This window comes from Betta splendens, chromosome 3, assembly GCF_900634795.4.
Source record: "Betta splendens chromosome 3, fBetSpl5.4, whole genome shotgun sequence".
In the NCBI taxonomy this organism is placed as follows: domain Eukaryota; kingdom Metazoa; phylum Chordata; class Actinopteri; order Anabantiformes; family Osphronemidae; genus Betta; species Betta splendens.
Window position 1 is genome coordinate 2,661,140 of NC_040883.2, and position 13,092 is coordinate 2,674,231.

At 40.9% G+C, this 13,092-nt stretch overlaps 1 protein-coding gene across 11 annotated transcripts in view; it reads left to right on the forward strand.

Moving 5' to 3' along the window:
* Window positions 1–13,092, forward strand: part of LOC114851963 (C-myc promoter-binding protein-like) — a 46,838-nt gene that overhangs the window by 22,380 nt on the left and 11,366 nt on the right. For 6 of the 11 annotated variants that reach the window (XM_055507217.1, XM_029143908.3, XM_029143910.3 and 3 more), the window contains 15 exons: window positions 3,390–3,720; window positions 5,269–5,515; window positions 5,768–5,837; window positions 6,311–6,480; window positions 7,530–7,813; window positions 8,156–8,222; window positions 8,413–8,471; window positions 8,620–8,764; window positions 8,846–9,021; window positions 9,377–9,477; window positions 9,972–10,187; window positions 10,871–11,016; window positions 11,247–11,285; window positions 12,577–12,710; window positions 12,914–13,046. In XM_055507217.1, coding sequence (XP_055363192.1) covers window positions 3,390–3,720; window positions 5,269–5,515; window positions 5,768–5,837; window positions 6,311–6,480; window positions 7,530–7,813; window positions 8,156–8,222; window positions 8,413–8,471; window positions 8,620–8,764; window positions 8,846–9,021; window positions 9,377–9,477; window positions 9,972–10,187; window positions 10,871–11,016; window positions 11,247–11,285; window positions 12,577–12,710; window positions 12,914–13,046 — 2,318 coding nt within the window. The remainder of the gene's footprint in view (window positions 1–3,389; window positions 3,721–5,268; window positions 5,516–5,767; window positions 5,838–6,310; window positions 6,481–7,529; window positions 7,814–8,155; window positions 8,223–8,412; window positions 8,472–8,619; window positions 8,765–8,845; window positions 9,022–9,376; window positions 9,478–9,971; window positions 10,188–10,870; window positions 11,017–11,246; window positions 11,286–12,576; window positions 12,711–12,913; window positions 13,047–13,092) is intronic. The other 5 variants (XM_055507223.1, XM_055507219.1, XM_055507224.1 and 2 more) reach the window with 1 other exon arrangement.

The window sequence follows — 13,092 nt, forward strand, 5'->3', positions numbered from 1 at the left end:
GAAGCAGATGCTTTGCTAGTAATGCTTCCAAAGGCTTGTTTTATGTTCTGGAGCACATTCTTTTTCACCTCCTCCATGCGTCTGCCCTGCTGTGGCTGTCTCTGTCCTGGATTTCTATACAGCTGGAGTCAAGACCAGCAACTGAGAGACCTTTTGGTTTCATTGGCCTTGGTGTCTTGTGAACTCTAGACAGATGGGGATCGTTCCACTGTCATGTTGATTTAAACTGAAACCCTTTTGGAAGAAGTGGAACACTTGTTGAGCTTGGGCATTTCATCAATCTCCCCCTTAAGTCGTGCTGTGATTATGAGAAACTGAGCTTAGCTGGGAAGCTTTGTGTATGGGTCCGGTACCAGGGCCTTCCTGGAGTTGAGTTTAGTTAAGTCTAGCTGGGTCTCAGCATTTAGCACCTCTAAACCTAGTGAACCATATCATTTGATGGGGTTTGTAGGCAAATGCTGATTGCAAAGAGAGAGTCTGAGGAAACACAGTGCTGTGATGCAATTGTGCCTCATTAGCCCACATCATAAATATTGTGTAGTGTTTTAGGATCACTGTGAAGGGCTACAGTGACCATTAAAGTGCTCTGTGGTCTGAGCACATCCTCTGTTAACTATTACCAGACATGTACGCTGGGAGGAATCAGCTGTGACTTCTCTCTGGGCGTTTACCTCCACACCAAGTCAAGCTTTCCCTTCCACGTCAGGAGAGAAGTAGGGCAGCCAGCAAATTAGGATATTTGGACTTGACCACTTAAGCTCTGATGCAGATTTTTATTCTCATGTGTAATGTGATGTGACTCTCCAGATTTAGTTCATTTTGAGGGGTACAGGAGGGAATGATGTGTGCATTGGTATGTGTTCTTTTTACTATGATGCATCTAACTGTTGCCGTGTGTAAGGAAAATTCTTGCAACTAAAGTCTAGAATCCTTTTTGCATTCTGTCACCTGTGTCTGTGTGTTGTGGACTCAGCAATGTTGATTTCTTCTATTCTTGAAATATAGAGCAAGCAAAGGGAGCAGAGAAAAGACAATAGAGGTGTGTTGGGTTCAGTGTGAGCCAGGATTGTTCCACATATACAGTGTATTTAATGTGTGCCGCCATGCTGATGCTGAGGACTGTATTTTTAGCAGTCTCACAACATGGCAAGCACAAGTGTCATTCTTCACTTTGGCTCATTGTGTCTGCAGTTAAATTGGGAGCTGGTGCTGCAGAGCTCTCTGTTGCTTTACATCTATGGGACTGCAACAAATTAGGTCAACATCTTTTTTATGTTACTGGGAATCAACTGTACTTAATGTATGTTCTGAAGTACGATACCACTTTTGGTTACTTGAGTCCTATCTGTATCCCTGTGTTCCTTTTTGCTCAGGAATACAGCTTGGGTGAGTCTTCAGACTCCACACACACACACACACACACACACACACACACACACACACACACACACACACACACACACACACACACACACACACACATTTAACCAGTTTATTCCTTTTTTATTCTGAACATCTGTCTTCCTTTTTGTAGATTGAGAGAAATAATGCAAATTACTACTTAGACACATGTATAACCCAGCAAAACATAAAGTAAAAGGGGGTTACATATATTCTGAAATAAGAGTATCTGCATTCAATAATGCTGCAGTCTACCTCATTTTTGTTTTAAAATAAGAGTTGACTGTGTATTTCTAGTTCTTTTTCTGCCTGGCATGTGTTGCTCCTCTGGGTGTACAAAGGTTCTGTAATTCAGGGCTCCCAGGGACATTTGTGCGCTTGCACTGTGTTGGACGGGAATAATTCAAAATGTGTTTTTGGACCCAGGATGCTTTGCAGATGTGCGATCCTTAGAGCTATGGTCACTCTAAGTTTAACCAGTTATTTTCTAGCTAAGAAAGTTCTCACTGTTTTGTTCTCCTGTCATCACTTGGAACTGTAAATTGACCAGTGTGATGTGTTTCCCAGGGAAGTGTAATGCAATTCGTTGGTAATCTCCAATAACACACTGAATAAGCATTTTCTCAGAATCTGTCAATAGCTACAAAGACGGTACTTGTAATTACTCTTTGTTTGGCTGTAAACCTGGCTCATCAACCAATAAAACACAGCTTCTAGTAAATTCATGTGAATAAAGCCATTTCTCATCAGTGTTTCTTCTAAAAAAAGCAATATTTGACAAAACCACTAATTAAGACACACAGACACCTATCAGAATAGAGGTTTATATACTGTAAGTGTTGTGGCAACCTTGACAACAAAGTGCCACAGACTGCATCTAAGCATATTTCCACCCGTCAGCCAACGCCCTGCTAATTGAAGGTGTCTTTACACACACTCCTACTCACATGGTTGGAATCACAGACCTTGTTACTGAGACTTGTGCATTAAGAAACCTAATTCTACTAAAAATCTGGGTGAAATTCTACAGTAAATAACTGACTTTAACTTGGCAATGTTTCCTAAGCTGTGAAACCGTTCATATCCACTGTTTGCTCTCTGTGGTAAATTCTGTTATATTTGAACATTTTACAGCATTTTATGTTGCATTTACAGTTTAGTCACAATATTAAAGTCACAGTTTATTGGCAGAGAATGCAAGTTATATGCTGCCATAGTTAAATGGTGTTCTTTCACCTGTCTGCTGAATAGTATGGTTTAAAATTAGAGAAGACTTAAAATACAGATTTATGATACATATGATTACATAATAAAAATAGGAGTCAGCATTTCACAGTTTAATGCACCGGTGATATAAAGTAGGTAGAGAGGGGGGAGGGAAGATACTAATCCTCTAATACTGCATATGGCAAACATCCAGCAGCTGCTCTTTTTTAGATAAAATATCTTAGACTATTAATTTTAATGATTTGTCTTTGACCCATAGCTTTTCAAAGGTTTTATTCCAAATTTTAAATTATTTAATTTACTGACTTTATGACGATGATGCAGCAAACTAGCAGCACGTAGTTCATATTTAGTTTTGGGACACAACGGCTGAACAGGGCTTAAGTAAAAGCAGAATACTGTGAATTATATGTGACTTCCCAAATCAGGCTGTTTGCATTATTTTCTGTATTTTAGAAATGTTCAAAACCCTTGACACTGACTGTGTTCTGCTCCCTTCAAAGCATTTTTATATTTTGTCATTGAGTCATGAGGCGACACCTGCAGTAAGTCATGTGAACTAAAGTCATTCTGGTCCTCCTCACATTTTTATTTGCCCTTCTTCTGGCCTTCTCTTAGGATTTATGACTGTCAGACTTTTTTATTTTACTGCCATAGCAAGGATGCAAGAGCTGTCTGTGTCTGCTGCCACCATGAAAAATAATCTGTACCTACCTACCTGTCTCTGCCCTGGTTTCCCCCTTTCCTCTCATATTGTGCAGGGAGTTGGCGGGGATGGGAAATGATGGAGGACAAAGGCCCACGCGTAGCCGACTACTTTGTGGTGGCTGGTTTGACAGACCCATCGAAGCCGCTGGACCAGGAGATCCATTTTGATGATGCCTGCCACAAGACAGCCAAACCTAAGGCACCAATCACTGATGTGGCAGTGGTGATCCGTTCAGTAGGGGAGGAGGTGCCACCAGGGTTCACATGCATAGAGACAACACCAACCGGCCATTCTGCTGACCTTAACAATGGTGGTCTCATGGCCCCCCAGATCTTCCTGTGCTACAGGCGAGGTTGCGACAAGCCACCACTGACTGACCTTGGGTTAGTACTTGATCTTTTGAAAAATGAGTTCTGGATAATTATGTGATCTGGTGCCCTAGTGTGAGCAAGAAGCACAATTCATCCCTTTTTAAAAAGCAAAAAGATTATGATGAGAGTTTTAAAATGCTTCTAAAATACTGTAGCTCTGCCAGAAAAGGTCTGCTATGCAGCCCTTACCGCCAGTTTCTGCTTCCTCTGGAGTAGTGTGAAATGCTCTTACAGGTTTCCTCCTCGGCAACATCTTCTGAAGTGTGTGAATTTAGTACTGTTTGCTCAGTCCTCTCACACCTCTGGTTGGTTGAAGCAGGTGGTGACAATGCTAAGGAGGTTAAAATGGCCTCTGACACTACAGAGTGCAGTGCTTATCAGGCCCTGACTCAGAGGCTCTGCTCAGACTGCATCAGCAGCTTTTGTTTGCTGATAGCTAAGAGCAGCTGCATTACCTAGACTGGTAGGACTAATTGGACTTTTGTGTGCCTGAAGTGGCAGGGCAGCCAAAAACCTCTCTTTTTAACCTTCCTTTATCAAACAAGCAGTCTCCATCTGCACAAACCGTCAAAGTTGTCTCCTCAGGCCAAAGGACAGATTTCCGGAAGCGGTCTCTATGTTTCAGATGTTCATTGGCAAACGTCAGTGAGGGTTTGATTTCCTGTTCTGAGATTTTCTTGGACCCAGATTCTGAAGCCCAGCATGTTCAAGAACTTTCACAAAAGTTACCCTTAAAACATCAAGTCCAGATGTTCAGTTCAGAAACCATCATCTGGGCAGAGATCAGAGGATTCTTTTTTTGGGGGCTGGTGGGATTTTTAAATTCTTGCACATATTTCTTTTGGAATATAGTTAAATAATAGAGAGGTTTTATTCAAAGTCTAATTTAGTAAGCCAGTTTAGAATGCTACACAATTGGGGACATTTATAATTCAACTACATTAGTCTGTTCATCATCACATCAAAAAGTACTGCATGGTATATAGCGGCAGAGAATGAGGCGCACACTCTGCTCTGCTCCCAGAAGCACATGTACTCACTAAAATATGCAAAGTAAAAAATCCCACAGTGGCCATATCCAATTCTGTTCTCCATTCTGCTAGTGCCACTAAATGCTTGTTGAGTTCCACTTGAACCAGTAATGGAGGATAAGTGCATTAATAGCAGCACAAAGAAATATGTGTGAATTACTGCTACTGTTGTGTATCTCTGACTACTTCTCTAAGTGCTTTGTGAAAGAATCCTCTATTAGCAATGCTGTACTGCCTTATTACTGTATGTTTTGACTAGACATCAATCTAGATGCATAGACAACAGTTGTAAAAATTGTTATAAAGTTATGAAAAGTTATGTTCTTTGCAACTCTTGAGCTGCTGAGACACTACTGTAAGTGTAATCAGTTTTATTCTGTCCACACAGAATAAGGGGTGGAAATACCCATTGCTGCACTCAGTGACCTCCACTCAATTAGGCCAGCGAGAACAGGATGCCATTATGTTGACTACTGCAGTTGTCCACACTAACTACACGATGCCTTCCCTGCTCTGCCTCCTCCACCAGTGTGCTGTATGAATGGAAGGAGCGACTGAAGCATGGGTGCCACCTCATCCAGACCACACCCTCTGGTCGTCCAGCCAATATCAGTGGCAATTCCTCCCAGCGCATTTATGTCACCTACCGCAGGGCACCGGAGGTCCAATCGCACGCTGCTCTGGCTGTCACAGACATCTGCATCATTATCCCGAGTAAAGGAGAGACGTCGCCACACACCTTCTGTAAGGTGGAAAGGAATCTGAACAGCAGCATGGTGAGAAGATGATGGAAATATGATGGATACAGTATTCAGAATGTGTTGGATATAAATTAACAATAAGTTGAAATAGTAATCTATATCCTGCTGAGAATGCCTCATCTCTGTTCTCCTCATCTTACCTGAAGTTCAGTTTCAAAAATTGTTTTATCAGAAGTCTCCGTTCCAGATGATTCTTTTAGCTACAACCCAGTTGAAAAGATCTCAGAAGCAACAAGCTGACTTCTTGCATTTTTCGCTCTATTTCAGTGGGGCTCCTCTGTTTACCTGTGCTATAAGAAGTCTGTGACCAAAGCCAACATGATAGCCTACAAAGCAGGTACAGCAAGCTTTAAGGTCGTCTGTAGATGGTGCCTTTTCTTAGTTCTTTCCTCTAATTTTAGAAGCAAATTGGTAATTTAATGATTGGTAAATAATGAACCATTACGTTAAGTGCATTACATCTTTATTTGTACAAGCAAGGCTTTGGCACAGCTTTATATTCAGTCCTTTCATGTGTCTATAAGGTAGCTGTGCACCTACTTAATCGTTAATGTCTGCTGACAGTGACTAATTATACTAAGGTCTGAAAAAGCAGTGACCAGCATTTTTATGAACCACTGACTCAAATACGTTCTACATTATCATTGTGATTTAAATAAATGGTTCTTGTCCTGGTTTGACCTGTGTTTATTGGAAAGGCAGCACATTGTATCAATACTGTAGCAGCTCTTAATTGACCACAGGGTGGAGTTTGTACTGAGCAGCTTTTTAAATACACTTCTCTGTGTGGTGTTTTTCTTCTCCTGTTAGGCTTATTCAGCAGATATCCAGAGGAGGACTACGAGTCATTCCCCCTGCCAGAGTCTGTCCCTCTATTCTGCCTTCCTATGGGAGCTACGATCGAGTGCTGGCCAACTAACACCAAATACTCTCTCCCTGTTTTTTCCACCTTCGTCTTAACAGGCGCCTCTGGAGAGAAGGTAGTGTGATTATTCACTGCTGGCATACTTCCAGTTGTTCTCGCCTGTTACTGTTAAACCTCATCATCACACTGTAACTGCCATCTGCACAGGTGACATGACCACAGTGGGGAAAGAGAAAGCCACAATGAAAAATGGGTCAGGCATACATGTTGCCAAAACCTTCATGTTCACTTGTAGTTTAAAGCATGTTAAATTCAAAAACTGTGAAATCAGTTTAGAAGGATAAAATTATTCATTATTCTTTGTTTTGTGGTCATATTACACCAGCAAACACTTATGATAAGTGGATTTAGTTGATCTAGAGTATTACCATGTTGATAAATGATAATGCTGGTGGGAAAAAAAACAGGACTTTACTACTTCATTCTATTGGGCATCTATTTCTACAGGAAATCAGTATATATGGAAATTTAAGTTCTAATTTAATTCTTATAATTAAGAATAAATAAGAATTTAAAGCTTTTTAGCTTGTAAAATTATAATTCTATGGATACAGGCATGGGTACATGTAAATATTTGTGCAGAGAGCAGTATTAATAGGTAACCATAAGCCAACATGCACATCTCATTGTCAGCAACACACATTTTGTCCAAACCAGATGGGTCTGAGGGTCTATAAAGTTGCTTATATGTTGAGCTTGACATTTTAAGTTGGGTTGAATCAGCACTGAAAACACAAATGGAAGGTCTGTTGCTGTTTCGATTGCAGCTGCTCAGTCAGACAAGGCCAGTTAGGGGTCAGGAGCGATTTCTGGTGCCAAACCCGCTATAGTCCAGTTCATGCAGATGTGACTTTGTCCTGCTGACGCTCATGCAGGGAGTTGTTTGATTAGGACATTGTGTCCACTGACCTGTGTTTCACAGATTGGGGTCAGAGAGAGACCAGTGTGAATCTAGCATCTGTAGACGCCACATTTAACTGAACTATCCCATGCTTTTTTTTGTGTAGACATATAGTACACAGGTGTTTTCTATCCTTATGAGGGCCATACTGTAAGTTATACATGATATTTGTCCTTCACTACATTTTGTTATTTCCCTTTCAGGTATATGGTGCTGCCATTCAGTTTTATGAGCCCTACCAGCAGGAGTGTCTGACAGATCAGCAGTGCTTTCAGTTAGGACTGCAGGGCCCAGATCCACACAAACCCTCATCCTCCAACTTCACTTCCGCTGTCTCCAACAACGCTGGTGCCAGCAGCCGCTCTGTCTACACAAATAAGTGCATCTGCTTGCTCTCCCATTGGCCCTTTTTTGATGCTTTCCGCAAGTTCCTCACATTCCTTTATCGCTACTCCATCTCTGGCCCCCATGCCCTGCCCATCGAAAAGTGAGTACAGTAGTTTTTGTTTTTAATGTACCCAGAACAATATGTGTTCTATATTATTTCAAATTATATGTATTTCGAAACCTGAAATATGTTGTCTTAGACCACCACTTTACTAGACCTTACTTTTAAGTGTTTCCTTACTACCAATATAATAGATTTCTCACACGAAATTCACGTTTTAGTGCTGCCCATGACTTGTGCCTATTCTGAAGTTGTTGCACTGCAATGACCTAATGTCCACATAATAATAATAATAATAATAATAATGATGATGATGATGATGATGATGATGATGATGATGATAATAATAATTTTATTATTATTAATTTATCTCGTTTCCAGACACATCTCTCACTTCATGCACAAAGTTCCTTTCCCTTCCTCTCAGAGGCCTCGTATCCTGGTGCAGGTATGTCTCCTGTAATATTTGTTGCTTATGGTGCATTTTAAAACATTTTTTTAGAATGTTTCGGATTGCCTCAGGGGACAGTACTTGACATCCTGCATTATGGAAGAGCATTTAAATAATTTAGTGCAGAGGTTTTGTGCTTGGTTGGTTTTCATCTCACCTTGCAGTTTTGTCTTTTTTTTCTTTTCAGCTTTCCCCCCACGACAGTCTGATGTTGAGTCAGCCAGTGTCTTCTCCTCTACCGCTCAGGTAGGAGCTGCTATAGTCTGCTTGCTTTTGGGATGCGAGCATATGAATTTGGTGTCCATATACTGTATGTGGGACAACATTCTAGAAATTAAGGTGGTATTGTTTTTTGTAAATGCTGATTTTTGTTTATGTACATTTGTTTTTGTAGTGGAGGTCGATTTTCCATGTTACTTCAGAACCTCGGACCAGAAAACGCTGTCACCCTGCTGGTGTTTGCTGTCACTGAACATAAGATTCTGGTTCACTCTCTACGGCCGGCCGTGCTGACCAGCGTTACTGAGGCTCTAGTGTCTGTACGTTACTGTGTTCAATTTTCTGTCCTTGGTAATGTTACTTTTTGCCTTGATTTTCCTCACCTTGATCCTTCTTCTCAGATGATTTTCCCGTTCCACTGGCCGTGCCCGTATATTCCTCTTTGCCCCCTGGCATTGGCTGATGTGTTGAGTGCCCCTTGTCCGTTCATTGTTGGAGTGGACTCTCGCTATTTTGATCTTTACGACCCCCCACCAGATGTGAGCTGCGTGGATCTGGACACAAACACCATCTTCCAGTGAGAACAATATTGTAAAACAATATAACAGTACTATTTGTATACTGTATTAGCAGGACAAGAGCATGTCGAACTGCAACCTTCAGCATAGCAGGAATGTTTATCCAGATCACTTCACTGCCAGTTCATGAACTCCACATAAAAACAAAAGTGGAAAGGTTAATTTCGTAGTGTCAGATTATATCAAATATGAAGAATGCCATTTGAAGATAAGGTCAACAGTGGCTAACATCATGTGTGACCTCAGCCAGGTAGCATGAGGACAGGCTATACTCCCCTTGGCCCAGCTGCTGTCTTTGTTGGTTAATGTCTTATTCTCTTTAGAGTTCTGTACACTGTCTCTTATTCTGTTCAGCAATGATGATAAGCGAGCCCTCACGTGGAAAATCCTACCAAAGAAAGCCTGTAAAAACCTGCTGAATGTGCTAGGCAATCTCTACCAGCAGCTGGTTGATGGTGAGTTCTGAGTAATACAGTAATAAAAAATACTATATTAATTTTGGATTACAGTTTAATTTTCATCCATTGCAATCTGTGCTCTGTGGGATTGGTGCTGGTATTATTTCCTAATTTATTGGCTTTGTTGCTAGGCTCATTCTGTTATTGGCAACTTGGCTCAGTATTTGTTGTTTTTGCTCTATTTGTGGTGCACACTCATTGAGAGACCATGAAACCCATTTCCACTTTGAGCCATAACTGAATAGGTGAATTTTCTGGTTCTTTAAATGTGAAAATCCACCTCTCACTGCTAGAAGTGGTAAATATTGATGTGCCTAGTGGAGGTTCTTAGCGAAGTCATTTATTGTTGTATTAAGTCTATTTACATACATTTATTTACTATAATCATCAAGATGCAGATGATATTGATTGATGATTTTGTAGCTGTAAACTTTACATAGATATTTATAGAATCGATCTATTTTGTTAACTTAATTCTGTTCTGTCTTAAGGTCAGCACAAACCAGATGGGCTACTGGAAATGAGCATGAGTGATTTGTCGGAGCTGAGCTGTGGAAAGAGCCTCCATACACTAGAGCTGGAGATCCAGGAAGCCTTCCTCCGCTTCATGGCAGCCATTTTGAAGGGCTATCGTTTATTCCTAAGACCCATCACCCAGGCACCTTCTGAGAAAGCAACAGATGCCAGCTCGCTTTTTGACTTGCAAGGTACAGAAATAACTTACGTGAGCGCGCAGATCAGACTTTTCCACCCCTTTATTCTTCTGTGAAGCCAGTTTTCGTTTAACTTGTACTTTTACTGTGATTAGTGCTAATGAGGCTATGAATACTGTATAAATGTACAAAGTGATGCTGCATCATCTGTAGCACCTTTTGGTTCACAGCCTGAAAACAGGTGGTGGTGTTCAGTGCATTAGTTATTAGTGTAGTGTACAGTTACTGTTGAAGGTTTAAGGCTGGAGGTCACTTGGTCGTTTAGCATCACAGCTGCGACAGTACAGAATATTTCTAAGACTCAAGTCTGGGCTCTTAATCAGAGCTGAGGTGAAATCATGGGTGCCTTACACAGCCAAGGTTGAGTAAAGTCATGATATTCCACCTACTGTATCCACTACTGTGTGCTGTGAGCCAGTACTACTTCATCCTGCTGGTCCCACAACAGCAAGTGGTTTATTAGTCGGAGAGCTTTTATTATGCAAATTATGAAGAAAGCTCTTTGTCCTGTTGTTGTAATCTAAAAATTGCCTTAATATTAAGTGTTGTTTATTTATCAGTAGACAAATCAGTTTATAAAATGCCTACTGTCACATACACTTTAATAAATAAATACCATTAATGCTTAAATATGAAATGTACTGTAGTTTACTAACACAAGCCATTTATGTCTTCAGGGTTTTTGAGGAGCCGTGATCGTTCACACCAGAAGTTCTACTCACTGATGACGAAGACGCAGATGTTCATCCGCTTCATCGAGGAGTGTTCTTTTGTCAGTGATAAAGACGCCAGCCTGGCCTTCTTTGATGACTGTGTGGACAAAGTAAGCTTAGTTAATGAACCTGTCTTATATTTACATAGATTTGGTTGCAGATCTATTCTCTGATAAAGATTCATTAAAGCAGTGGTCCCCAAACCCCCCTGCTGCGGACCGGTACCGGTCAATTGGTACAAGGCTGTGAAAGAATTCTTAGCTTACATTATTTCCATTTCCTTTCTTCTTTTGATGTCTTTAATCTTTATCTTTACTCTTTTGCCTCCAATTGCAAACAGCTCTACAATTCAGAGCGGAGTGCAGACAAAGGAGGCAAGGTGAGTTTATTCATACTTCTTACCTGCTCTGCTTCTATTAATGCACTATGCATGATTGGAAAAACAAAATTACTTGTTTTACAGGAAACTACTGTAATTTTAGTTTCTTTGCTTTCGGACATCCTTTCACTCTGAAAGTGTTTGCACTTATATTATTTGTCACCAAGTGCTGATCATTCAGGTTCTCTTTGTGGGATGTTTGGTAAGAGCAATCTGCCCTGAGGCAGTGTACACGCAGTTTTTATAGGAAAAAGTATTTACAGCTTGCAGGTACTCAATTTGTTGTCCAGAAAGTAAGACTGTTTTGGAATTGCTCACAGTGAGTTATTTCTTTATTTCCCCTGTGTGTGTATATGTGTCAGTGTGACAATATGAAGAGTTATGTAGAGGCTGAAAGTTTCCTCCAAACTGTGCTGGCTGTGTTTTTTGTCCCTGTGCTCCCAGGGTGATGTTCTACTTCCAGTTGTTTGTTGAAGCTTAAATTGTTTTAGTGTGTTTGCCTACACAGCCAGTCGGTTTCCCGATCACATCTGTGGCCTGTTGATTTTTGCAGGGGATGTTTGTAACAGACCTGGCTGTTCCTTGCCTTTAAACACAGATTGTTTCACTCATGTTGAAGGACAGTCTCTGTAATTCCTAGATTTACTCCATTGTGTCGAAATCAGAGGTTTTTAACATCCACAGTATCTGACTTCTTATCTTGAAAGTTAGTTCTTGATTACTCTGTCTGCTTGTTTAGACTTGTTGTCAAGCTGTGTAATTAATTTGGAACTGATTCTTTCCTGTTGGTTTTGTATGTTGGATAGGAATGTAAACATAGGAAGATCCTCAGACTTGTTGCTATGCTGTGTAGAACTTGTCTGTTGATGTTTTTAGTATTATTGGATTATTCCACACAAATATCTCTGGTGAGACTGGACTGATTTTAACAGTGTAAGAAAATTTGTATAATTATTTTAGCTCATAGTCAGGAGAAGTAAACTTGTGGTTTACTAACACAAACCATTTATGCACTTTAGTGCAGAAAGGATTGTTTAAACCGTGTGTTTGTGTGTGTGGTGATGGAGGACAGCTGCTGTGTATAAATGCTAGGAAAGAAGGCAAACAGGTTCACTAGGGAAATGTAGGTCATCTGCTGTCAAGCGCCCTCAGCTTTCACAGACGCTACCAGACTTCACAGGTACAACCCTGGAAGGTTTGAAAATGAAATGATTTTCAGGAGATGAAACATAACCGTCTTTGTACAGGACCATCACCTAATTACTGCTTCTGTTTGCATTCTGCTCTGCAGGTGGACAGTGACAGGCCAGAGGACGCCAAGCTTATAGAAACTGATGAATCACAGCGTAGTGAGCACACAGTCTTTATCACACCGCCGGAGCTGCCTGCTCTGCCAGAGGGGGAAGAGTATCCACTCCTGTACAGGTACAGTAACATGAATATGTCTCTTATATTTTTACTTGATGCATTCCATGATACCTATTGCACACATGACTAAGCACTAGACATTGAGAACCTATCTGTTTAGGTTAAAGGTTAACTAATGCCTTTTTGGAACAACTGGTTGTGGAAAACAGTAGTTATAAATGGTCTGTATGAATCATGTCCGCTGTGGCTCTTTTTATCAGTTACGACGGTTTCCCAGTGTTAAGTATTGACCTCTTTGACCCAGTGGAGGGTCCACGGACTAACTCCTCCCGCGCTACTGCCAGACATAGCTGTCCCACCAGCCCTGCCCCCATGTTTAGACGCACAAAACAGGTTAGTACAACATGCTGCTGTTGCAAATGAGAATATATTTTCAAGA